The sequence below is a fragment of the Puma concolor genome, chromosome B2 (assembly GCF_028749965.1).
Source record: "Puma concolor isolate L17-30 chromosome B2, mPumCon1.1.hap2, whole genome shotgun sequence".
Lineage (NCBI taxonomy): Eukaryota > Metazoa > Chordata > Mammalia > Carnivora > Felidae > Puma > Puma concolor.
The window spans coordinates 50,423,779-50,448,800 of NC_141671.1; the positions used below are offsets into that span (position 1 = coordinate 50,423,779).

General features: G+C 39.9%; 1 protein-coding gene across 8 annotated transcripts in view; it reads right to left on the reverse strand.

The window, feature by feature from the left end:
• The window catches only part of PKHD1 (PKHD1 ciliary IPT domain containing fibrocystin/polyductin), a 494,091-nt gene that overhangs the window by 232,995 nt on the left and 236,074 nt on the right, over window positions 1–25,022 (reverse strand). For 7 of the 8 annotated variants that reach the window (XM_086707056.1, XM_086707061.1, XM_086707060.1 and 4 more), the window contains 3 exons: window positions 13,001–13,178; window positions 11,131–11,326; window positions 116–181 (listed from right to left, as the gene is read on the reverse strand). In XM_086707056.1, coding sequence (XP_086563182.1) covers window positions 116–181; window positions 11,131–11,326; window positions 13,001–13,178 — 440 coding nt within the window. The remainder of the gene's footprint in view (window positions 1–115; window positions 182–11,130; window positions 11,327–13,000; window positions 13,179–25,022) is intronic. The other variant, XM_086707057.1, reaches the window with a different exon arrangement.

Here is a 25,022-nt window from a genome sequence, read left to right on the forward strand (position 1 = left end):
CATGAAAGCATTGCCTGTTTATAAAACAATTAGATTGAAGGAATTTCTAGAACTATTATTGGAGGACATTCGGCTGTACCAGGCACTTCTATTTGGTGAGTGGGTTAATACTCACCTGAAATAGTAGGGGGCACACCTTCCTTCACCTGGAGAGTCACTTGGACTTGGCCTTCACCTGAAACTAAACACACACACACACACACACACAAATGACTTGGATGTGATGCAAAGAGCATCTTAATACAGAAGATATTCATGTGATAAAGATGGCTTTATCCTAAATTCCTCCCAACCTAACTACATTTTCAAAAAAAAGTCCTTGTTAGTTAGTCTAACAATTGATTTCCAACATTTGATTTTGATTTCTTTTATTTGATTAAACTTAATTGCAGTGAGGTCTCCAAGAGAATTGACACATAAATAATTAGGGAGGGGACCCTTTAGCCATATGTTCTTTGGAGGCCAATTTGGTCAGGAGGGCACACCTCATAGCCTACTTCCTCTCCATCATTTTGAAGGCTTGGCTTTTAGAATTCATGTGTTTTTCAATAGAGTTCAGATCACCCATGAAATGTATTTGCTTTACCTTTATCCAAACAAATTGTCCTTTTAATGAAGGCTTTTTTCCACTCCCCTTTCTCCTTCATCTTCCAAACCAACTGAGCACATTTAAAAGGCCTGGGGTTCATTAATTTTAAGTGTTCAATAAATTAGTGGAAATAATCAAAAGGCCTGATTCTTTCTGATAATGACAATTTGATGTCAGTATAAACCAGTAGATTAAGCTGGGAACATATGCTCCTTTGCCAAGAGAGGCTGCTATAATTAAATAGTGGATGCATCTACAAGGTGCTCTCACGCCTGATTAATTAGTAATCAGGTGCACCAACTCCACTTTTCAGCAACACCTTGTCTCTTATTGGTTAATTACCTTTCTGCCTTATCAGATGTCATGTGAACCAACACCTCCCACCCTGGAGGGCCCACTGCCATTGAAGGCTGCAGCCTTGAGGACTTGGCCAAACCCATGCTCTCCACTTGCCTTTCCAAGGAACCCTAAACCCTTTCCTCTCACACAGGACAGAGTAGACCAAGGATCATTTTGTCTAATTACAAAGCATACCCTTCAGAATATTACAAAAAATAATAGTAATAATAATCCTCAAAGAGATCCATGATGAGACCTCTCCTATGCCTCTATTCTTATTTTGATAATTATTCTCATTTAATTTTTCTTCATTATATAGAATGGCTTTCTCCTTACACTGTACATATATTGCGACTAGGTACAATGACCAACAGGTTCTCTATGTGTTCTACTTTATCACTACTTCCAAGGTTTTGCTTATATTCTTTCTTTATCCTTTGTATATTTTACCCATTTTTCTATCTTAAGTAAATAAATAAATAAATATAATGCCACCAGCCCAGTATTTCATCTTTTTTTCTATAATCTCTAACTTACCCACTTGTGAACACACTGATACTGGTATTATTTATCCCAAGCTTGCTCTCAACTTAGCAAATACTTATCAAGCATCAGCTGTGATAAATTTAGGATTGCATTATCATTAGCTCTGTCTCTACATCTTGAAGGGAGGAACTTTCTCATGTACCTTAGGACATTAGATATTGCTAGACATGTAAACATTTAATTTTCATGGACTAATCTAGAAATCCTAAATTTATAGTGCTCAACTCAGGATACCCAGGACTTAGCTGACAATTTCAACAAAATGAGCAAATAGAGGCAGGAAATAGCCCTTTTAAAGGGTTATTAAAAATTGTAATATTTTTAAATATTTTAAATATTGTATAAGAATCAAAATCTAAAGAAGGAAAATTGGGAAAAATTCCAGGAATCATTTGGAAAGGGTTATTAGTTCATTTAAAGATTTTATATAAATCATCCTTGTTAACAGCAGCTTCCAAGTAATTGTAGATTTCAGTACATCTGTGTTCTCTTCCTTAAGACAAAGCCACAGAGATAAAGTAAAAAAGTAAAGTTTCACTTTAAAAAGTCTTTTTTCAAAACCACTGTAGTAATTTTATAATTATTAATTTAACTCAAAATAAGTATAATTTATACTTGTAAGAGGAATGGTTGGGGGAGGGAAAAATGGAGTCATCATTTTTTCACACTACATAGGTCAATAAATTTGAAGTATAGGGAAAATAATCAATGTATCCAAAATCCCCTGGGTGAAAAAAACCACCATAAGCATTGTGCACTGTAGCCATCATGGTGATGATTAACCTGCACACTAAAAAGGCTAACCCTCACCATATCCAACCCTGATTATAGACTGTTCCTCTTGTCCTTCCATTCACTAACTCACTTAACTCAGGCCCTGTTCTTGGTAATCCAAGGCTTCCTGGTCAGTGGGCTATCATATCTGCCGCTCTACACTGATGGCTTCTGAACTGCATGACCACTGAATTTGTTCAGCCTCTACACATGCAAAAATGTTCCCCACTTCCTGGGGAGCCTCTTCCCAAAACATATATTGAAAAGCAATCACCTATTTGGTTAGAAGGAGTGTGTGAATACCATTCAATCTGAGGAGTAGTTTCAGTATCCAAAGAAATGGAGAAAAGTTACCAAAGTAGGAAAGACTGAAAAAGTCTGATTTCCTTCACCATCACTTGTACATGGCCCTCTGCAGGCTGGTTCTGAGATGTGAGTGGGTCAGAGGGTTATTCTTCCCCAACACCATTTCCACACCCTGAGAGTGAAGCCAGAGAGAGTGGTGCTGAATGAGGTCTAACACCTTGGGTTTGAATCCTGGGTCTTCCAGTTCCTTGATGTGGGTAACTGACAAGTTCTTCACCATTTCTGAACCTTACTTCTGTGAAAATGGAAATAGTTGTCCTATCTACCTCATAGCGTTATTGGGAAGAAAACACGAGGTAACTCCTGTAACATGCTTAGCACAGTTCTTGGCACATGAATAATAGTGATTATCAACACTGTTATTATGGCATGCTCATTATTCTAGCAGCCAATTAACAAAACCCAGGAAATATGCTTCTACTCTTTTTACAGCTGTACCTAATCATGATGAGCCATAGTATTCAGAGTTGTAAGCAACTTAACCAGATCTGCTAAAGTTTGCTAAGTGCTTTGACTCTCTAAAAGGCAGTGTAGATGTGAAGTGTCACTTCCAATTTGGACAAATACAAAGAGGGATGAAAATACAAAGAGGGATGAAAATCTGAGAAAAAAGGTAACGACTCAGGAAAAAAGCCTTACGCAGGCTGTGATATTATGCATGTGTCTTCTCGGTGCTTATGATTTCTAAGTTTGTAATATGAGAGTGGTGAATCTACTTTGTTTATAAATGGAAACTCATTGCAGTTGATCCTTCCCAGGTTGTAAAAATATCTGGTTGGTCCTCAAAAAGAAAAGGCGGCTTTGGGCCAATTATTGCCAAATTATTCTTATGAGTGCTATATAATATAAGGTTGCTCTAAACACAGAGATCTAGAAGAAAGTGAGAAATGTGCTAAGGAAGAGGAGAGTTACTCAGCCAAATATGATACTAGTGTCTTCCAGAATTTTGTACTGTTCCTGGCAAATTTTGTCCTCACTAGGGCACTAGGGAAGAGAAAAATTAATTATCTCCTTGAGTAGGTCCCATTCTCTATTGCAATTTTGAAGGGAGAAATAAGTACTTATCCATGTAAAAATAAAAAATAAAAAAAACAGGTGGCATCTTAATGGGCCTTGACTCCTTTTGTATTTCATTCTTGATCCATATTCCCATTCACACTTTGCCATTACGTTTACGCACATATTGGGGCCCCTCATTCAGATCACATTTACATAGCATAAGTCAGCCACTGACTACACATGGAGAGAATCTGAAACAGCACCTGCAATTTGTGTCTGCAGATTTTACCCATTCTCTCCCTGACTCATGCCTTCTCAGTCTCAGTCTGCTCTGGACCCAGGTTCCAGCTCTCTTCTCATGGACCAGCAGTCAAGTTTGATCCTCTCTCTCTACATTCCAGCTTAGCTTGCCCTATCTTCTACACCCACCTCTTCTCCCAAATCTATCTTGCACACCTGTACACTCCTGCTCTGTGTCTCCCTCCCTGTTCAGCAAACGTGACCACACACCCCAGAAATTAGCCTTTTTCTCTTAACCATTGAGAATTACTGGTCCCTGGTAGCTAAAGCTTGATTCACAGGACCATACTTTCATCTGATTTCAGCTTCACAGGGGCAGCAACACAACCACCTTGGCCCTTTTAACACAGGATCTTTTAAAATCCTTCACAGAAACATTATATGAAAATCCTGTGATCATCTTTGAGTCTTCCACTATCCCCAAAAGCTTTCATTCATGGAAGGATATAAATTTTTTTAGGTGTAAAAGAACTTATTCAAGACACAACATGGGGCCCCTGGGTGGCTCAGTCGGTTAAGCGGCCGACTTTAGGCTCAGGTCATGATCTCGCAGTCCATGAGTTCCAGCCCCGCGTCGGGCTCTGTGCTGACAGCTCAGAGCCTGGAGCCTGTTTCAGATTCTGTGTCTCCCTCTCTCTGACCCTCTCCCGTTCATGCTCTGTCTCTCTCTGTCCCAAAAATAAAAACGTTAAAAAAAAATTAAAAAAAAAGACACAATAGACATATCTAATATCTACATTAACTACAGTCCTGAGAGTTAGAGCAATTAAACCTTCATTAATTAACTCAGAAAACAATAACGATTGTTATTGTGACTCAGTGATGCCTGCCACACTTGTATGGGGCATCTGTCATGTCCTGGATTCTGTGTAGATCTACAGAAGCAGAACTTCCAAGGGAGGGGCCTGGAAACAAGCATTCCAGCTGTTTGCCCATGACACATATTTAAAAAGCCTTAAAAGGGGCACCTAGGGGGCTTAGTCAGCTAGGCGTCCAACTCTCAATTTTTGGCTCAGGTCATGATCTCATGGTTTTGAGACTAAGCCCTGTGTTGGGCTCCATGCTGGGCATGGAGCTTGCTTAAGATCCTCTCTCCCTCTCTTCCTCTGCCCCTTCCCCCACCCTCTAAATAAATAAATTAACAAACAGACAAATATTTTAAAAATAATACAATAAATAAAATAAAAAGCCCTGAACTGAGGAATTTTACAACTTCTCTCAAAAATGTGGTTTGTTCTCCGGAGCAGGTGTTCTTAGCAAGTGAGGAAAGATACCCAGATAAAAAAGAGATCCCTGTGTTCACATTTCTTACTTTTCATCAATTATACCAAAAATTTGCAGATCACATTATATTCTCAAAATATAAAATGTGAGGTAATGATTTTAGTAGCATCAGTGTTTTACTTTAATAGCTATGAATGTTACTGAATTTTAGAAAAAGCAACTAGGTCATTGAACCCATGATTTTATGGATATTATTGCTTAAAATGAGGTTAGGTTTTAAAAATAAGACAGTGCAGGAATTGATTTAAGACAAATCTTAGGAAAATAAAGGTACAAGAGGCATAGGATGTGACAAATGGTGAAGACGGTATTCAAATACCTAAATTTAGGAAGTATAGAGCCCTCAATAAGTACACGTTTTTCCTATAAATAGGGGGGAAAAGAATTGGTTTACAAGGGTACACACATGAGCTTATATTAAAACAAACAAACAATAATGGGGCACCTGGGTGGCTTAGTCAGTTGAGCGCCCTAATTTGGCTCAGGTCATGATCTGACAGTTCTTGAGTTCGAGCCCAGTGCTGGCCTCTGCGTTGACAGCTCAGAGCCTGGAACCTGCTTCAGATTCTGTCTCCCTCTTTCTCTGCCCCTCTCCCCACTTGTGTTCACTGTCTCTCACTCAAAAATAAATAAATAGACATTAAAAAATACCCAAAACACTAGTATACTAGAAAAAGCACCAAACTAGAGTCAAAAAGGCTGACTTTGAATACTGGTTGCACTACCCATTCCCTACATGAACTAGGGCTAGCCACCAGCATCCCTAAGAATTAGCTCCTTCATCTGAGTGATTCCTAGAAAAAGTATTTGATTCTGACTTCTAAGTTTTCCTTTCTTGCTTTTTTCTTTCCTTTTCTCCTTTTTTTCCTTCCTTTTCCTTTTGGAAAGAAGTTTCTTGCAACGGACAGGCAAAGTCTCTTTTCATATCGCCAGCTCCTGTTCCATTCTCTATATTTTTGCCATAAAGGTTAGTGCAGGTCCCCAAAGTCAATCCTCTATATTACTGGCAAAAATCCTTGGGGATCTTTGGGGAATGAGTTTTCTATAAGAATGTAAATTAATTTATTAACTAGAATGCTATGGATTGCCTTAGAGGGCCTCAGCATGGGAATGGCGGCAGAGTTTCAAAGGATTATGATTCTGCTCTGCTTATAAAAGCCTCCCAAAATGCTCGGGGGAGCAAGTTGAGTCCTCTCTCCTCCACAGATGCTAACAGAATTCCTTCCCAAGGAGTTGTTGGGGGTCTTCTGGACCAGCTGAACAACAGAAGGATGTAGGCAGCAGCCTGCCCTAATCCCCGAGCCCTGAGCTCTTTGAGAAGACAGAAACCCAGGAGGTACCCATGATCTCCTGGCCACAACCTCAGAAAGACAGACACTCCTTATTTTCAGGATCTCCCAGGTTAACAGCATCTTTTCTGAGCCTTCTGTGTGATGTGACTTGACTTCTTCAGGACAACTGGTGCACACAATAAGATCCATCTGTCTTTCTGTCTACAGCCCTCTTGCCATCGTGGAACACAGGCCCGGCTTCTTGCCAAACAGCCTGCCTTTATCTTGGCGAGGGGGCCGTTTGGAGACAGGCACTGGCCAGCCTGGCTAGACATGTCTTTTTTTCCATCAGATCAGAAGAAGGTGGTAGGCAGGAGCCTCTGCGCCTCACAGGCGCTGGCTCAGCTGCCGCCTCACACAATATCCAGCCCGGCTGCATCTCTGCTGCGAGAGCGGGGCTGTGTGAACCCGGGAGGGCAACTGTGAATGGCTCAGCATCTGACATGAATTTATCACCGGCTGCTGGGTGGGTGGAGGAGAAAGCAAGGGTAAGGGGCTGTGGGCGTTTAATGCACCCTGCCACAACCCAACAGTTTGCCCTAAAGAGCCTTTTCGTGATATAAAAGGACAGGGTCAAAAGTAAGTTGACCCCTGACAGAATGTACAATTATTAGGAGAGGACTGTGCACGAGCAGCTGCTGGAACCCCACTGGCTCCACATCGGGCTTCCAAGAGTCAGAATATGAATAATCAACTCAAGATGGTTTCCTCCACCCCTCTCAACCCCCATCACCTCCCCCTAGCCTTCTCCTCCCTTTTGGGGCAAGTCCTATTATATTCCTACAGGAAGAAGCATAGCCCTCCCTAGCAGCTGCAATAATTGTGTTCCTATTGTGATGAAGGCCTCCTCCTGGCCACCCCCCTACAAGTGGCCATTGTGAGTGGAGAGTCAGTGATTATACGCTCCGCCTGATGCTTTGGGGGGACCCAGCTGCCTGAGTGCTGACACACGAGTGTGCGGAAGGCCAGGGCGGGGCGGGGTAGGGGGCTGGTAGAGGTGGAGGCAAGTGGTCGGGGGATCCCGCGTCTGTGAGACGGGACCCTGACACACCAGACCTTTTTCATAAGTCAAGCCCAGAACAAATGAGGCTTTATCAGGCCCCAGTGATGAGCAGTCTCATCTCCCTTTGAAGTGGATCTGAGCATGGGGTCTAGCAGCCTTTCCTCCTTTGGACCAAGCAAACATCCTTCTTTTGATATGCTACATGCTCATTATCTCTGCCCCATTTAATGATTTTTGATTGAAGGGTGGCGGCTGGGATGCCGAGAAGATCGTTAGAGAGGCTCCATCCAGCCAAGCCTGCAAGAAAGGCTCTCCTTGTGCCTGGGCCTAAATTTGGAATTTCTTAACAGTGTGCGCTTGTTCTTAGAGGCAGATAAGGGCTGAGCGTGAAATTCTTAATTAAGCAATAAATAGAGAGTGGGGTGTCAGCAGATGTAGCCAGTAGCCATGGCAACGGGAATCACATGGGCAAGAGAGCTGAGACTAGATGTAGGCCTCAGGCCTGGGCCTGACTGACAGCTGAAGAATCCTACAAAGCTTGTAAACCAGATTAATTAGCTGACTAATTATTTCATAGCGTTAATGTAACTAAAAAATAAAAATAGTTAACCATGAACTGAAACATCCCTGGAAAAACAGCAGGGAAAGAGGCAGTGGGGAACTGGCTCTGGAAGGCAGAGATGGGAGCTGCTAGTTCATCAAATCGCATAAACAGAAAAAATGGGCTTGCTGGATTTGACTCTGACTCTGAAAATATAAAAGAACGCTTATCCTGCAGTCTTCCCCATTCCCAAGCATGTCATAGAAGTTACAGTTTGGAACCATTTGGCACCATTTCTCACATCAAACGTTGCTCCTCATGGTCCTACCACAAACTATAGAACACGAGTATTTTGCTATGGTCTGTTCCACAAGTGGCTTATTAGGCAAAATTCTCAGGGGCTTTAGAAAGGCAACCTTAACCAATCTTCTTAAAAGATATGTTTAAATGAGCTACGTTATCTTATTCTATGGGTAACAATTGCTTAAGTGGTATTAAATTTTGAACACGAAAACAATATATCATATATGTCATGTTATCATGAATCTCAGTTTTCTTATAAAATCTAGTCAAGGAAAATGGAATGAGACCATTTCAGAAAGGTCATGACATGTACGCTAAGTTCAAGGTATGTGGCATTGCTAATCTTCTAGGAAAAAAAAAAATCTAGAGAAATAATCTACTGAGAAAATGTGTAGTAAAGTAACAGGGTATACTAATCACATTTGAAGATATCTGGGTGTTTTGTACACAATTCCAAGAGATAAGTAGATATTCTTAACCTCGTCGTATACTTGAAGCCACTGAGACATGGAGCATTTATAATTGTGCGCCCCAGGTGAAATAGCCAGCCACTGATTAAAGCCCTAAACCGTAAGCTCTGGCCATGAGCTTTCGAAAGAACCTACATTCCATAAAGACACATTTGCTAAAGAAAGACAAAACTTGCTTTCACAGAGAAGAGCAATACTCTCAACATGTATTATGTGTGCAGGACTTTTTGTTTTTTTGGCACTGGGGATCAATGAGAAGTTTTCTCCCACAACCCTGCCTAGCACTCCCCACCCTATTTGGTCAGTGATCAATGATTATTTAGTAGGCAGCACACTCTAGTGGGGAGAGCTATAGCCAGGAGCTAGAATGCCTGGGTTCTGATTTTTTTCTTTTCTCAACCGAGTCTAAGATGAGTCAGGTATCTTCACAATCACACACAAAGCAGCCAAATGGAGGAAACAGGGATAATTGTGATTTTTTTTTAACTTCCTATCCTGAGGGATGTGTGGTAAGGTTGCAAACAAACAATACAAAAGATGGTCCGCTTAGAAGTGGTCAACAAATTAATGAAACACAGCCAGCTGTCAGTGAAGCAGCACTCTGAACGCAAAGCTAGCCAGGAAAAGGAGCATGGTCTCTCCATCCCCCACCCCTGGCAGGAAATTCAATGGACCTGAAAGAGGTCAAGCAGTTTCACTATAATAAAATGAAACTTCTGTATAAACCACGCTCCCCATATAATTTTTTTTAAATATCAGGAATATATCCACATAAACTGTGAGGTCTTGACTTATGTTCTCCTCTTAGACGAAATATATTTTATGTAAATTATCCCAGTCACATGGTCCAAAAAAACAATTAGGACCCAGACCTATAAAGTCACGTGGTCCAAAAAAAACAATTAAACGGAAGTGACAAACTAATTGGCAAAGAGCCAGAACACTATTGCTCGGGGTCTTGGTGAGGTACCAGCAGCAACTACCTCACTGCCATCATGGCCTTATTAGCTTTCCAGCAATAATGCAAACTTTACGGAAAGGATATCCAAAATCATAACCAAACCCACCCAATCCAACACAGCTGCACAGGACACCACCACCGAGGAGCAGAACAACACTCAGTTCCCCCTGAATCCTCACATCCTCACTGGACCGCCCAGAAATGAGAACAGAAGTAGCACCAGCCACCTACCCACCCATTCACTCAGAGGATACAGGTGGCACAAATGACCACAGAAACCACTGCATAGAGCACTGGGGATCCTCCTAAGGACCTACAGTCTCCATGTTTATTAATCAACCAACTAACCCTCTGTGATTTCCTGTCCCTTTTCCAACTCCTATCATTTAAAGGTGGAGACCCTAGGTTATTCTGATACAAAGAATTTTGTTAATTAATAAAGGCTATCTACGTAATAAAAATGTTTTAAATGAAAAATGCATCTATATCATATATACGCTCATATATGCACACAGCTGTACATCTATATATAAATATGCATACTTACACAGATGTGCACTTAAACCATATATGTGAATAAACAGCTTAATAGTACAACTTGCCATTAATTCAATAAATAAGGATAGCAAAGGAGAAGAAGATCTGTAGTTGCATGACTTGATTTTCTTTATGCCACAAATATTCCTTTACCACATTTGGTTTATGTGGCCATTTAAAGTTTGCAGTTCATGAACAAAATCTGACCAATAGACAAGACAGACTCTTCACAAGCATGCTAAGAAATAGAAAAAACAATTTGAAATTAAAATTCTCTTCCAGAATATATATCAAGTGAACCTTGTCACAGTTAAAGTTTATGTCACCTATTTGCTCTTACTTAATGGCTGCATTCAGCTTTAGTGGTAAAACAGTCTCAGGGATCTCTGTCCATCCTGAATTTTTATAGTTTATGGTTGATCAAATCAGAAATAAAATTTGAATGGTACAATTCAGTGCAAATAAAATATACAACAATCCATTCGGCAAAGACTTAAAATACCAGAGAATTAACCATACTCCCCTCTCTGGTGCTATTAAAATTTAATAGTCCCTGAGCTCAAGTGTAGATCAGACTCTGTGGATATATGGCTAGGCACAAGGAGAAGGGACACGGAACTCAGGACAACTGCCCAAGCTGTCAGATTTCAGAGTCCAATCATTTCACTGCAACACACGGCTCTCCCCTCCAGTTCCTCATAACTTCATACCACAAACGTTTAGAATTGGAGAGTGAATGGTGGTTTCCCACTGTGTGCCCTCAAAATTCTCATCCAGTTATACTTACCCAGATAGGTGAGTTGCCTCAACTGGGTATTGAAGAACCAGTCACAACCTTGGTCCTGACCAGGTGATGGCAGAGATGGAAGGGACTGCCCTACCCGACTCCCACACCTTATGAGGATGTCAGGGTAAGGCCACGAGACTGTGTGCACAAGCAGGAGGTAATTCCCAGGCGCAAAGTTGCCAAACGTTGCTGAGTACTTTAAGTGAGAGAACAATACAATAATGCTCATTTAATAAGGAAGGCTTTCCCCAGAAAATAGATACAAAGAAAGCAAGTGGAGTAGGTTAGAAACACAGCAGTTCACACCCAGACTACTCTTCTTGCAGAAAATAGGCTTATTTAAATCCACTCCATAATAAATTCATAACCAGAGCTACAGAATCTTAGAACATGAGGACAGAAAGACTCTATAAGTTTCTCTTGTTTAACAACCTCAACTAACAGAGAAGAAAAACAAGACAAGTGAATTGACTTGTCCCAGGTCAAACTGCCGTGAGATACAGAGCCAGATCTAGAATTCTTTTCCACTTTTTCCCATCACCTAAAGAGGCAGGCAATGATAGTAGGGCCATCCATTTATAATAGAATAAGCTAGCACTGTTGGAGCATTTGCTACATGCTCAAGTTCTATTCATACCAAGACATCCAATCTTTCAACAACTCCCTGTGTTACTATTACTGCCCCATTTTACAGATGAGGACACTGAGGCAGACAAAGGTTCAGTAACTTGCCCCACACCACAAAGCAGGGGAGTACTGCACCAGGATAGACACAAGGGTATTCACCTCCCGAGTCATCATTCTGCTGCCTTCACCTCATGAAAATTCTCCAAGATGTTCTCCTGGGAACCTCAAGGGAAGGAAATAGCTGTCCTTTCTGAGAAGGTAGGGGAAGGGTGGGAAGGGTTGCTAGAGAGAGGATCAAAGGAGATTCTGCCTTAAACTATGTCCCAAGTCAGACCTGATCTCATGACCCTAAGAATATATATGAGGAGACAGGAAGAAAGAAATGCATTAAAAGGAAGAAGATGAGCATAAAGAAATCCATTGGATTATCTTTTTTTCATAAAAATGCACCCACTTTCCACATGGCTATTCCTATCTTGGATGCCCCTAACCATTTGACTCTTTCAACCAACCCCAATGAAGGTCCAGACCTTCATGTGCAAGTTAATCTTTGACCACAAGGTGGCAGTATGCATTGTAAAAATGTTTTGTTAAGACATTTTCTCGGGCTACAAACACTTCTCCCTGGAGAAAATTGGTTCTCCAGGAGGAAATTGGTTCTTTTCCCTGGAGAAGATTGGTTCTTAATCCCTAATATTATAATAATATAATTCTATAGGAGGCTTAGCAGATGTTTTTCATTGTATTAATAAAGTTAAAATTTCAGGTATAACCATTCTGTTATTCAAAGTAAGATTCAAACAGACTCAGAAATTTTCAAGTTTAAAAAATAGAATAAACAATAACCACCATATCTTAAATTTTTTTTTTCAACGTTTTTTATTTACTTTTGGGACAGAGAGAGACAGAGCATGAACGGGGGAGGGGCAGAGAGAGAGGGAGACACAGAATCGGAAACAGGCTCCAGGCTCTGAGCCATCAGCCCAGAGCCCGACGCGGGGCTCGAACTCACGGACCGCGAGATCGTGACCTGGCTGAAGTCGGACGCTTAACCGACTGCGCCACCCAGGCGCCCCACCACCATATCTTATACTCAGATTACATTCACTAGGCCAAAATGCTGTGGTGGTTTTAGTTATCAGTACCAGAAGATGCTAATACCTGCAAACTGCTATTTCATAGAAAAAAAAGATAAGAATCCCTGGGAAATGGTCCATACCAGTAAATGAATTCCTGGGGTTACCTGCAGAGATCTGTTGATCCAAGGGTTCTCAAACTGCACTGAGTAAGTCTCTTGATCCAAGAGCAGAGCCATCCAGCCATAAGGGTTAGACAATGTGTCACGTACATAATTGACTATGGTTGTCTTATTTCTGCTGTCAGTCATGATTAAATCATAAGGAACATCTGGAGCATTAGCTCTAGGGTAGTTTAAAAAGAAAAAAAATGAGTTGTGAGTTATTTGTCCATTCTGGATCTAATCCACTCCTCTCCCATCAGTGGTAATTCATCTTCTATTCTTCCCATGTGTGTCTTGAGCTATCTTGTCTGTGTATCCATGGAACTTTTAGTAAGCACTCTGTGGGTCAAAATAGCCCAGTGGGAAGACATCATTAGTGCATTCCACTGGTCTAGTAGGTTGAAGGTAGTAATACTCAGATGAGTCCACTAATAAATGCCATCTTAATGACTTCATATAGCCAAGAATATATAATAGCATTTTCATAAAGAATTGTCCCTGGGCTGATTTTTGCCCTAGACCAATTTTATCAGCATCAGAAAACATATCATATAGTTATTAAATATTTTTATTGGGGCAATGACTCAGACCCAGAACTTAACGTGCCTAGACTCTCAGAAGCCCACCTCCAACCACCTGGTAAAAATGGCTTCAGTAGCCTTCCAATCACCTTCCCCAGAAAGAAGAGATGACCTGGCTCCTCTCCTGCGTGCCTGCTCAATTCCCAGTGCTTACTCCCACCTAGTGCTGGATTTTTTTGTTTATTAACATAGACTGTGAGATCTTGAAGTTAGAGATATTTTCTCCTTTTTAGTATCCTCTACCCTGGCACAGGGCCGACACCTATGGGCACTCAAATGATGTTTATTACATGAAAGAAGAGTGAATGGATGAACTCTCTCCAAAACAGCTGGTGCCAACTTCCTAATTTATATAAAGCATTTCTAGAAGTGCATTTTAGCAAATGAGGAAATTGAGGCAGAGTACAGCAAAATTATTATGAATGTCACAAGGTAGAACTAGAAATTTATTAATTTCTACAAATTATACAGAAAGTGATTTTTAAGACTTCACTAGAACATAAAAAGATTTAGCCACATGCTAAGACCCTAAAAGAAAGTCAAAGTGGACAGAAAATAAGAGGCAAAAGTTAAAAAAAAAAAATCAATACACATTATGACTGTCCTTCCCCCTTCGGTTTGATTTTCATGAGAATCTTCAACTGTGGCATTTTGCTGCAGGCAGATAACTAAATTCTCAAACTGGAGGGAAATGAGACAAAGGAGGATGTTGGGTTTTCAAAGTAAGGTGTGGCCTGAGCATATCCAAAGCCAATTTACAATCCAGTGCATTTTATAGAAAGAAAACTGTTTTTAGTGTTAAATGCTTGGGTACTATGGTCAAATGGGTATAAATTGGGAATCTATATTTGCATACACTAGATAGATGAATTTGGGCAAATTACTGACCCTCTTTAGGATTTAGTTTGCTTTTTCTAAAATGGAGGCAACAACAGTATGTATCTTTGATATATATCTACTGTGAAACTTAGAGATAATATATGTATTCAGTCATCACCACTAAGCCCAGTAATATCTACTCACAGCTCATTTAAAAAAAGAACCTCATATGTGCCAGATTTGCCATTCTGTATTATTTATTTTAATGTTTAGCAATGTATCCACGGTATTTGGTCATTTAAAAACACACTCAAAACTTTTCATGGTATAGATCCTTGGCCCAGGAAATGCAGTATTTTATACATACTTCTTGTAAGAATAAATGTGTTTCTTTCATTCATTAATTAATAAAATGAAAGGAATTTTAAAATGCTCAGAAATTTGAGGGAGAAAGAAAACTACTCTTTCACCAGATTTCCCTATGCAGCATTAACTGAACCTTTAGAAGTTTTGGAGGGGGATTTTCTGTCCTTGGGCTTGGGATATTTAGCATTTTTCATATGTATACGAGGATGCAGACTGGAACTAAAGAACAATCCTAAACTCGTATTTTTAGAATGGACATAAAGGCCATCTATCCTAACTTCCAATCCATTGCAAAAATTCCCTCCAAATTTCTGCCTGTCCCTTCCACTAGTTATGAGACATTCATATCCTCCCATAGAAGATCATTACATTTATGGAGTTTACTTGTAGATTTTAATCTTTAGGCAATCTTTAGAAAGCTAACTTTTCTTCCTTGTATTTTCTAGCCATTTGTCCTCAGTCGTCATGACTCTCTATGCCTCCAATTAAAACCGTGCATCCCAGAGTCCCAGGAGATGATCCAGCACAATGTGGCCCAACCAATGCATTTTAAAAAGAGTCTTATGAGAAATAAATGTAAAACAAATATGTTAAGAAGAGATAAAGTTGGAACCAAGAAATACCAAAGAGGTAGAGAGGTTGGCTGCAGCAGGTATAGTGATCAGTATGTAAAGTGGGATTCCTCACAGTCCACAGAATGATTCTGAGTATTTGAGATTCTGCAAGTATCATGGTTTCACGAGTTCAAACCCTGCATCTGGCTCTATGCTGGTAGCATACAGCCTGCCTTGGATTCTCTGTCTCCCTCTCCCTCTGCCACTCCCTCATTCACTCTGTCTCTGTCTCTCTCAAAATAAATAAATAAACTTTTTTAACCAATCAATTGGGGGGTGCCTGGGTGGCTCAGTCGGTTGAGCGTCCGACTTTGGCTCAGGTCATGATCTCACTGCTCTTGAGTTTAAATCCTGTGCTAACAGCTGGGAGCCTGGAGCCTGCTTCAGATTGTGTCTCCATCTCTCTGTACCTCCCCTGCTCTCTCTTTCTCAAATTTAAAATTTAAAAAAACATTAAAAATTCTAAAAATTAAAAGAAAAATCAACAGGGTAGATATTTCCACAAATGCTTCTTAATTTCAGTGATGTGGCCCCAAGAATCTTCCTGATAATTTTGACTAGAATTAATTCTCAACTTTCTAACAGTATCACATTTATAAATCAATATTTAGGGTACAATTTCTCCTGGTTCTATTGTTTGTAACTCCAATTATTGAAGGAGTCATTTTTTAGACCATACTCTCCATTTTCCAAAAGCTCTTATAAACATGACCTCCTCCTCAAATATTGTAAACCCACTACATACTAACATTAATTCAGTTATGTTTGTCTCTGGGACAGTTGTACCTTCCTTCTGATGCCCTTGTCCTTCTAAGCAGCATCCAATAATCTTATGCTAACTGTCTGATCAACCAGAGACCCATCATAGCACATTGTGATACTAAATTATCCTTTCCTCTTCCTTCTTCATGCATTGCCCTGACTCTCCCATGCCATTCCATCCATCTCAACTAAAGCTTACGTGGGATGCAGTTTTACAGGTACTCATGGGCAGCACCATCTTCGTGTAATTCAATCCATGTAGAGAGGGAGGTTATCAAATATACCTTTATTACAACTGGTAGTGGAAATGGTGCATTCCGAAAACAAATTTAAAATGTCAAACACCCATCTCCCCATAGGCAAGATGCCTTGTGTTGACCATCACTGGGGGCCAAAACTCCAAAGTCAAATCAGCTCCTATCCTTCTAGGCCAAATGCCAGAAGTGACAATGGTGGGCTCTTCTGAAAAGCACCAAAAGAACATCAAGACTCGAAGAACACCATGAAGAGAATTTACCAACCATAATGACTACAATTTTCACTTGCCCTAAATAGCCACCAATTTCCCTGTGCCCTAAATAGCCACCAATCTCCCTCTCTTTACTGTTAATGAAGCAAAGGAGCACAAAAGTATTTCTAATTTGGAGGAGCCAAGGGAGTCTGCATGGGCCATTAGCAGCAGAGAGCTTCATTACTAGGGGAAGAAGTCTCTCCCTGAACTTCTCATGGCTTTATGTGCAAGAAATCAGGAGGCAACCAGTCCATTTTAAATGTTAACCCTTACCTCTGCATCAGCAACAGCTCTGGGTATAATCAAAAAGACAAAAGAACTACAAACCATTCCTTTCCTTTTCCGGTTCAAAGGGGTGCCTTAAGTTTTATTCTTTTTTTTTTTTTTTAATAACGAAGCTTGTTTTTAATTAAGGGATATTTTCCTTTAGAAATATAGCACTATCGCTTGATAAAACTTCCCAGCCTAAGTACCAATATAAAATACTAGTCGCATAAACAGTTTTGTAATTTAGTGCCCATATACTGTGTAGAACTGTTGAATGTATACTGCCCACAAAGGATTTGTTAGGCAATCAACAATACCAATGAGAACAAATATTAACTCCCTGGTTTGTGTTTACCATTAGCTTACTTTTCCTGAGGGTCCATATCTCTGTATTAAGACAAACACTGCATTGAGCTCTAAATGCTCTCAATTCAGAACAATTGTGAAATAAACCCCTTGTAATTACACATCTCCTAAGCCAGACACATCCTAATAACTAGCCTCAAATGGTGCTGCATCTCTTGAATATCCGTGCTTACTGCTGTCACTCTCATCTTTTACTGCACAAAGAGGACAAAATCAAAATTTTGAGCACAGCCAACATTTTTTGTGTGTGACAAAGCACTGCTTGAGCACCCTTTAAAATACATTGAGCTCATAACAAGTCTTTGTCAGAAATCCATCATCCTACCTCTGAACTGGCACCATCCAGTAATATTTTATATGTACCAATAATTTTTATATACCCTTTTTTTTTTTTAAATTTTTTTTTCAACGTTTATTTATTTTTGGGATAGAGAGAGACAGAGCATGAACGGGGGAGGGGCAGAGAGAGAGGGAGACACAGAATGGTAAACAGGCTCCAGGCTCTGAGCCATCAGCCCAGAGCCTGACGCGGGGCTCGAACTCACGGACCGCGAGATCGTGACCTGGCTGAAGTCGGACGCCCAACCGACTGCGCCACCCAGGCGCCCCTTATATACCCTTATTAAGAAACACCTAAAAATATTTCTCCTTCTGAGTAAGACACCTAAAAAGAGGAAGAAAGCCACATTAAGTCTTTACCCCAAACTTTTAAATAATCCTCGAATTCACAGGGGTGCGTGCCTGGGTGGCTGTCAGTTAAGCTTCTGACTTTGGCTCAGGTCATCATCTCCTGGTTTGTGAGTTCGAGTCCCGCGACGAGATCTGTGCTAACAGCTCAGAGACTGGAGCCTGCTTCAGATTATATGTCTCCTACTCTCTCTACCCCTCCCATGCTCATGCTCTCTCGATAATAAATAAACATTAAAAAATTAAAGAAAAAATAATCCTCGTATTCACATACAAAATAGAACTGGTAAGCAGAGAGGAAGCCATATGATTTAATAATCCTTGTCTTTCTGATGGGTGTACCCCAACATCACTCCATCATGACTTTGTGGGTCTCTATTTCTGTTTGTCTTTTTTCAGAGTTGGCTGAAGCAATAATAATGTATTTTAGAGAAGCCCTGGAATCAACCTAATATCTCCTCAAAGGTAGTGTCTATAGTTTTTACAGCACACTTAGGACAATACTTCTCATTATATCTTAATCTATGAAGAGAAGAAATAGATGCCAACTATCCTACCTAAAATAACCCTTCATACACTACTGCATCTCTTCTCTCCATCTGTTGAATTCAGCCAGAATGACTACCTCAGAACATGTGAATATCACCATTGGAGTTATGCCCTCAGGGAGTAAACAACCACTTGTCAGGGATATTGAAAAACAATGTTACTATATATCAGGTAGGGAGTTAGACTAAGAAACTTGTCTTCCTGGGGGGCCTGGTTGTCACAGTCACTTAAGCAGTTAAGTACCTGATTTTGGCTCAGGTCATGATCTCATGGTTCATGAGTTCTAGCCCCACATCATGGGGCTCTGTGCTGATAGCTCCTAGCCCACTTCTGATTCTCTTTCTCTCTTACTAGTCCTCCTTTGCTCACGTGCATATGTGCACACATGCTCTCTCATAAACCAATCAATAAACAAACAAATTTATCTTCCCTTTTCTAAACACACACACATACCAGGGGCTGTGGTGGAACTGACCAATGCTTACTCATGAACTTTGCCAGCCACTCAACCCAAGGCTGTGTTCAGTGACAGCATACCTACCATCAGTAGGAATGAATAGGTCATAGGAGAGTATTTTCACCATGAAATTGGGCAAATGCTACAAATCAGGGCTTTTTATTCTAGAGAGCTAGTTGTTAAACATTTACCAGCACACTACTGTGCCCCTTTATTATTCATGAAATTTAATAACCATGTAGTATTGTTGATGATATTTCTCAGTCTGAGGTCTGTTATGAGTTTTAGATCTTTTTCTATTTTATTTCTGTAACCTCTGCTGATAAGAAAGGATAATACTTCTTGGAATTTTCCTGTCTCACTTTTTTTTTCTTTTGAGGACTGAAAAGATACCATTAGCAATGCTATGCCTTTATCCCTAGGAAACAGAGTTAGGCGATTATTAAAGGAAAAGCTAGGCCAAAATTTCCATTTGAACTCTTCTTTACTTTTGCATTCACAGAGGCAGGGGGTGCCTTATACTTTGAACACTGACACATTAACAGCAGTTACATAGGTAAAAACTGAACGCAAGCACTACAGGAGAGGATATTAAGCAAGATCTAAGAATCAAGGTGATCAACAAGAACTTTAACCTTTTCTTTTCCAGAAGTAGGAAGAAAGAAAAAGAAGGTATTGGGGCACAATGAATCAAAGAATGTCCTCAATGACTCCAAATTCTATGATTAGCTGGAAGGTTTTGCTGGATCAGTAGAACATCACATAACTGTTGGAAAGTATTCCTTATTTTTGAAGAATTGGATTAAGTTACATTTGAGCTTACTTAATTCCCTTGCCAGGCATTTGTTGCTCAGAAACATAAAATCGATAGTATTTTATTCAGTCAGCAGTATATTTATATGTTGTTTTGTAAATTACAGCTGTAAAATAGACATAAAATATGTCTTTTTACAGATGACATTTATTAAGTACTCACTATATGCCAGGCAATGACCTTGTGAGATAAATACCATTATGTCCATTTTATTGATGTGAGAACTGAAGCAAAGAAAGTAATTTCTCCAGAAAAATACTTCTTAGGAAGTGGGGGGCAGTTATGACTTGTACCCACAAATAACTCTTACTTCTCTATTCTTTAGTCTTTTAAAAATAATTTCAAATACATGCTTGTGTCCTAACTATTTTATGTACATCTTATAAATTTAGAGGGACTGGTTGGCCAACCTGCAATGTCTTATAAACTCTTTTAATTTGTCCCACACTCAATAGAGTGAATGATTAGAGAGAGACCATGGTTTGATTTATTGATATTTGAATAAGTCCATGACAAATGAAATACCTGTAGAGTGCTCTAGACAACGATGATGACGACGACTACTACTACTACTACTACTAGTACTACTACTAATAGTAATAATTCCCAGATTGTAATTGTGAGGGTTGAGTTCCTATTCTCCCCATTACAACAAATGCATCTAAAACACCAGGGAAAGAAAACAGCTGCAACGGCAGGCAAACTACTAATTCAGTAGGGGTGGGTGGGGATAGAGAAAAGAAGGAATCAGCTGTTGAAATGCATCATCTGGCCAACTGAAAGCTTCAGGAAAGCAAAAGCCTAGAAGACATTATAAAAGAACATTCTTAAATATTACATGTTCCTAGGAGTTTGGAAATAAAGACAGGATAGTATTTTAAACTTGGGTCTCCAAAACAAAAGTTGAGTGCCATGAACTCCTCATAAACATGTCCTAACAGAGAAATGGACAGTAAGGACATTAGAGGAAAATTTGAGGAAGTCAATAATTTTTTTGACTTACATTCATTTATTAAATACTAATTTTATTGAGTCACTATGTGTTCAGCATGATACTGGGCACTGTAATTTGAACAAACAAACAACTAAGCCCTATTCCTGCCCTGTTTACCATCTACAAGAGGTGGACAATTTATAGAGCTATACAGGACCTTTGAGTATCGGGCAGAGCAAATATAGATAGCCAAACACAGCAGGGATAGCAAAACCTGTTCAGGAAACTCAGGGAAGCTTACTCAAGAAAATAACCTTCATGCTGAGTTCACAGAAACTGAACCTTATGAACTGAAAGGCACAGAGAAGTTGAGTGTGGCTGAGGCATAGGATGTATGGAAGGGATGGCAAAGCACTGAGAGATGATGCTACAACTATAAACAGGGAGCAAGCCATGAAGGACCTGTGAGACAGTAACACTGTGGGATTGTCTTTGAGAGGCACTGGAAGCTCTTAAAAAGTTCTAAGCAAAGGAATGAATGGATGGCAAGACCAGATCTGCATTTACAAAGTTCAAGGATGAGGTCACAGCAAGACAGCAAGCTAACAGGCTGTTGTCATCCAATAGGTGAGAGAAGCAGAGTGGGAAACTTGGGATGGAGAGAAGTACAAAGACTGAAGAGGGATTTTTTATTTTAAGAGATAAAATGGACAAGACTTGGCAGGTGATGTATGTGGAAAATGAGGTAAAAGATGAGTCAAGGATGACTCCACGCTTCTGGTTTAGATGACTGAAGCATTTGCCTGAACACCCAGGAAGCCTCAATATCCAGAGAGGAACAATCTATGGATAAAGAACAAAAATTCAGTTCTAACAAGTCAAATTTGAGATGGCTAGTATATACTCTAGTGGAAACATTAAAGCATTTTTGCTCAATAGAAATATAATAGAAGCCATGAACACAAGGCACAAGTATAATCTTAAATTTATAGAAGCCACATTAAAAAAGTAAAATGAGGGCACCTGGGTGGCTCAGTCAGTTGAGCATCTGATTTTGGCTCACTTCATGATTTCACAGTTCGTGAGTTCGAGCCCCACCTCGGGCTTCACGCTGTTAGTGTGGAGCCTGCTTGGGATTCTCTCTCTGTCCCTCTTTCTCTGGCCCTTCCCCACTTGTACTCTCTCTCTAAAAATAAATAAATAAACTTAAAAAATATTTTAAACTAAAATGAAACAGGTGAAATTAATTTTAATATATTTAACCTACTCTATCCAAAATATTTCAACATAATAAAAATAAACAAGTTATTGAGATCTCTGTTTTTTTTTTTCTCTGACATCTTAGAAATACGGATTATAATTTACTCTTACAGTACATCTCAATTGGACTAGCCACATTTTAAGTGCTTCGTAGCTATTTGTGGCTAGTGGCTACAACATTGGACACTGCAGAACCTCAGGGCAATTGGATAAATGGGTATGGAATTCAGTAGAGCAGTATAGACTAGAGGAAAAAAGTCTGGAAGCATCACTCTAAGTAAAATAACCCAGATCACCTTGGAAAAGTATGACTTGAGAAGAAGGGAAAGTGCCGCACAGAACCCTAACAAATATTAACATTTATTTTTTTAAGTGATCTCTAAACCAACATGGGACTTGAACTCACAACTCTGGGATCTAGAGTTGCCAGCTCTACCAACTGAGCCAGCCAGGTGCCCCAATGTTAGCATTTAAGAGACAGGGAGGAGAGCTTATATCAAGGAGATATGGAAGGAGCACACAACAAACTCTTGGTAATATTATCTTTGTTCCATGTAATTATCCCTATTCTGAAGAAAACATCTATCTAAATGTAGGGGAAGCAATACATCCAGGAACAACGTGAGGCACATCATCATGATGGGACCTCTGGAGAAAAACAGTTGCTGACCTATTTTTCTGAAATGAGGTCCTGACTTACACAATGGGGCTAACACCATCCCTGTTTTGTCAGGAAAGATGGGGTTGATAGCATGAGTCTTGAAGTAATAGAAGCTGGGAAAAGAACACTACCCAGAAGATCTGTGGCTCCTATAGAAAGCATGTTTTACAACTGGTGAGAGAGAGAAGCAGCAGTCATGTGAATGAAGCACATTGTCATTTTAACAAAACATAAACTAGACTGCCTTGGAGAGGGTGGGAATTTCTTCTTCCCCTGATTATAAAGTATTATTACCAACTTCAAATATATGCATATATCTCTGTCAACTCAACTGTTATGGTTCAAGTCAGAGGAAACGATAAAAAAGGAAGTGCCACAAACATGAGTACACATCAGACCTAAATAAGGTAGTGAGAAACAGAAACAGAAATACAAGGTCCCCAATGTCAAACAAAAAACTTTCAGTGGAATTGGACCATGGAGGGGGCCTTCCCAGGAAGAAATCACACTCCAGCCACTTAGCTGTTAGCAAAGGGGAATGGATGCCTTGTTTTTGCAACTCCAAGAGGCCTCACGCCCTGCCCTTGGGCAGGGGGACCTCTTGCAGGGGGAGGGAGGTAAGAGCTGAGAGTGAAGACAGAAGGGGGCTTGTGCCATATCAGATCTCCATCAACATGCAACCCCAAAAGATCAAGACTGTGGGAGCTTTGTAAATCAACTCTTAGGGTGCTTGCTCCAGGGCAAATAGCACAACAAATTAATCCTTTCTCCATGAAATGCAGCAAAGTTTGTATCCACGCTGAATTCAAATTGCTCATTAGCTCTGACATGTTCCTAATGAGGTTATAATGCTCTGGGACAGAGATCAAGTCACTAAGTACAAATAGCTAGAGATAGAATCATAGGAAAATAAAGTTAGAAGGACCTTAGAGCAGTGCTCCTAAAACTTTTATAAAAATCACCTAGTGATTCTGATTCAGGATGTGTGTGGTGGGACCTGAGGTGGCCCATGTCTAAGGAGCTCCCAGGTGATGCTGATGCACTTTGACTAGCAAAGCACAAGAGATCATTGAATTCAGTCCCCTTATCCTAGAGATAAGGAAACTAGCTCCAAGAGACTTATAATTGGGAGTGTTCTGAGACTTCCCTGAGACTATTTTGGGGTAGTTGGGCATTTGCCTATAGACCTGTGGTGCACCTGAAAAATTTTAAGTAGAAGTGTAGGGAGTAGGGTAGCCAATCATCCTGGATTCCTCAAGGCCGAGACATGAGATTTTCTATTTTACAACCAGGAGAACTCCAGATAAACCAAGACAAGTCGTTCATCCTAGTAAGACTCTTTTGAATCTACTCATAATACTATATCAGGATTATCACCATTTTTACCTTGTCAGTCCCTGAGTGCTGGGATCATAACCTACTGTTAAGGTAACCACCTAAGCATCCTGTCCTGAATATTTCCAAGAATGAAAGCTTAGCCAAGATTATATCTGCAGAGCCTGTTAACATCACATCACTAAGTACCTTTCTTTTTCAATTTTTAAAGTTTTTTTTTATTTGAAAAGAGTTGGCACGCGATGTTACATTAGTTTCAGATATATAACATAGTGATTCAACTCTGTACATTATGTCCACCACAAGTGTAGCTACCATCTGCCACCATACAAGGCTATTAAAATACCATTGACTACGTTCCCTGTACTATACCTTTTATTCCCATGACTTATTCATTCCACAACTGGAAGCCTGTATCTCCTACTCCCCTGCTTAGCACCTTTCCAAGAGACAGTCTCCAGTAGTTCTCAAAGTAAGGCATAAAAAACGAATATCAAAAACACATTCAAATAAATATACAAACACATCATGCTCTTTTTAACTACACAAATCTATTAATTTTCCCATTTGAAAAGAAAGGCATATAAAAAATACATCACTAACTTTTATAAATCTCATTCATTAAAAACATCTTTGGCAAAATCACTAAACTAACAATTCATTAAAAACATCTTTGGCAAAATCACTAAACTAACAATAATACTCAGGATGCATCCTTGAGAATGAAAACAGGAAGTATGCACTGCACAAATGAAATGATTAGAAATGAAAATACATCTCTCCACATTGCTATTTTGCTCACTAGAATTAGACCCATTAACATCTGATAGACTAATAAACAGTCGAGAAGGCAAAAGCGGAGAATTTTAAGACTATTCAATGTTAGCACTGTACTGCTAAGGTTTCCAAAAGAGAATGTCAGGAAACTAATTCCATATGCAATCAAAATGCAGACTTAGTGCCGTCCTGATGGCATTGACTTACTGTGGAGTTTACCTGTTTAAATAAGATGCCAACACGGTCTGCCTGAATCACTTGACTT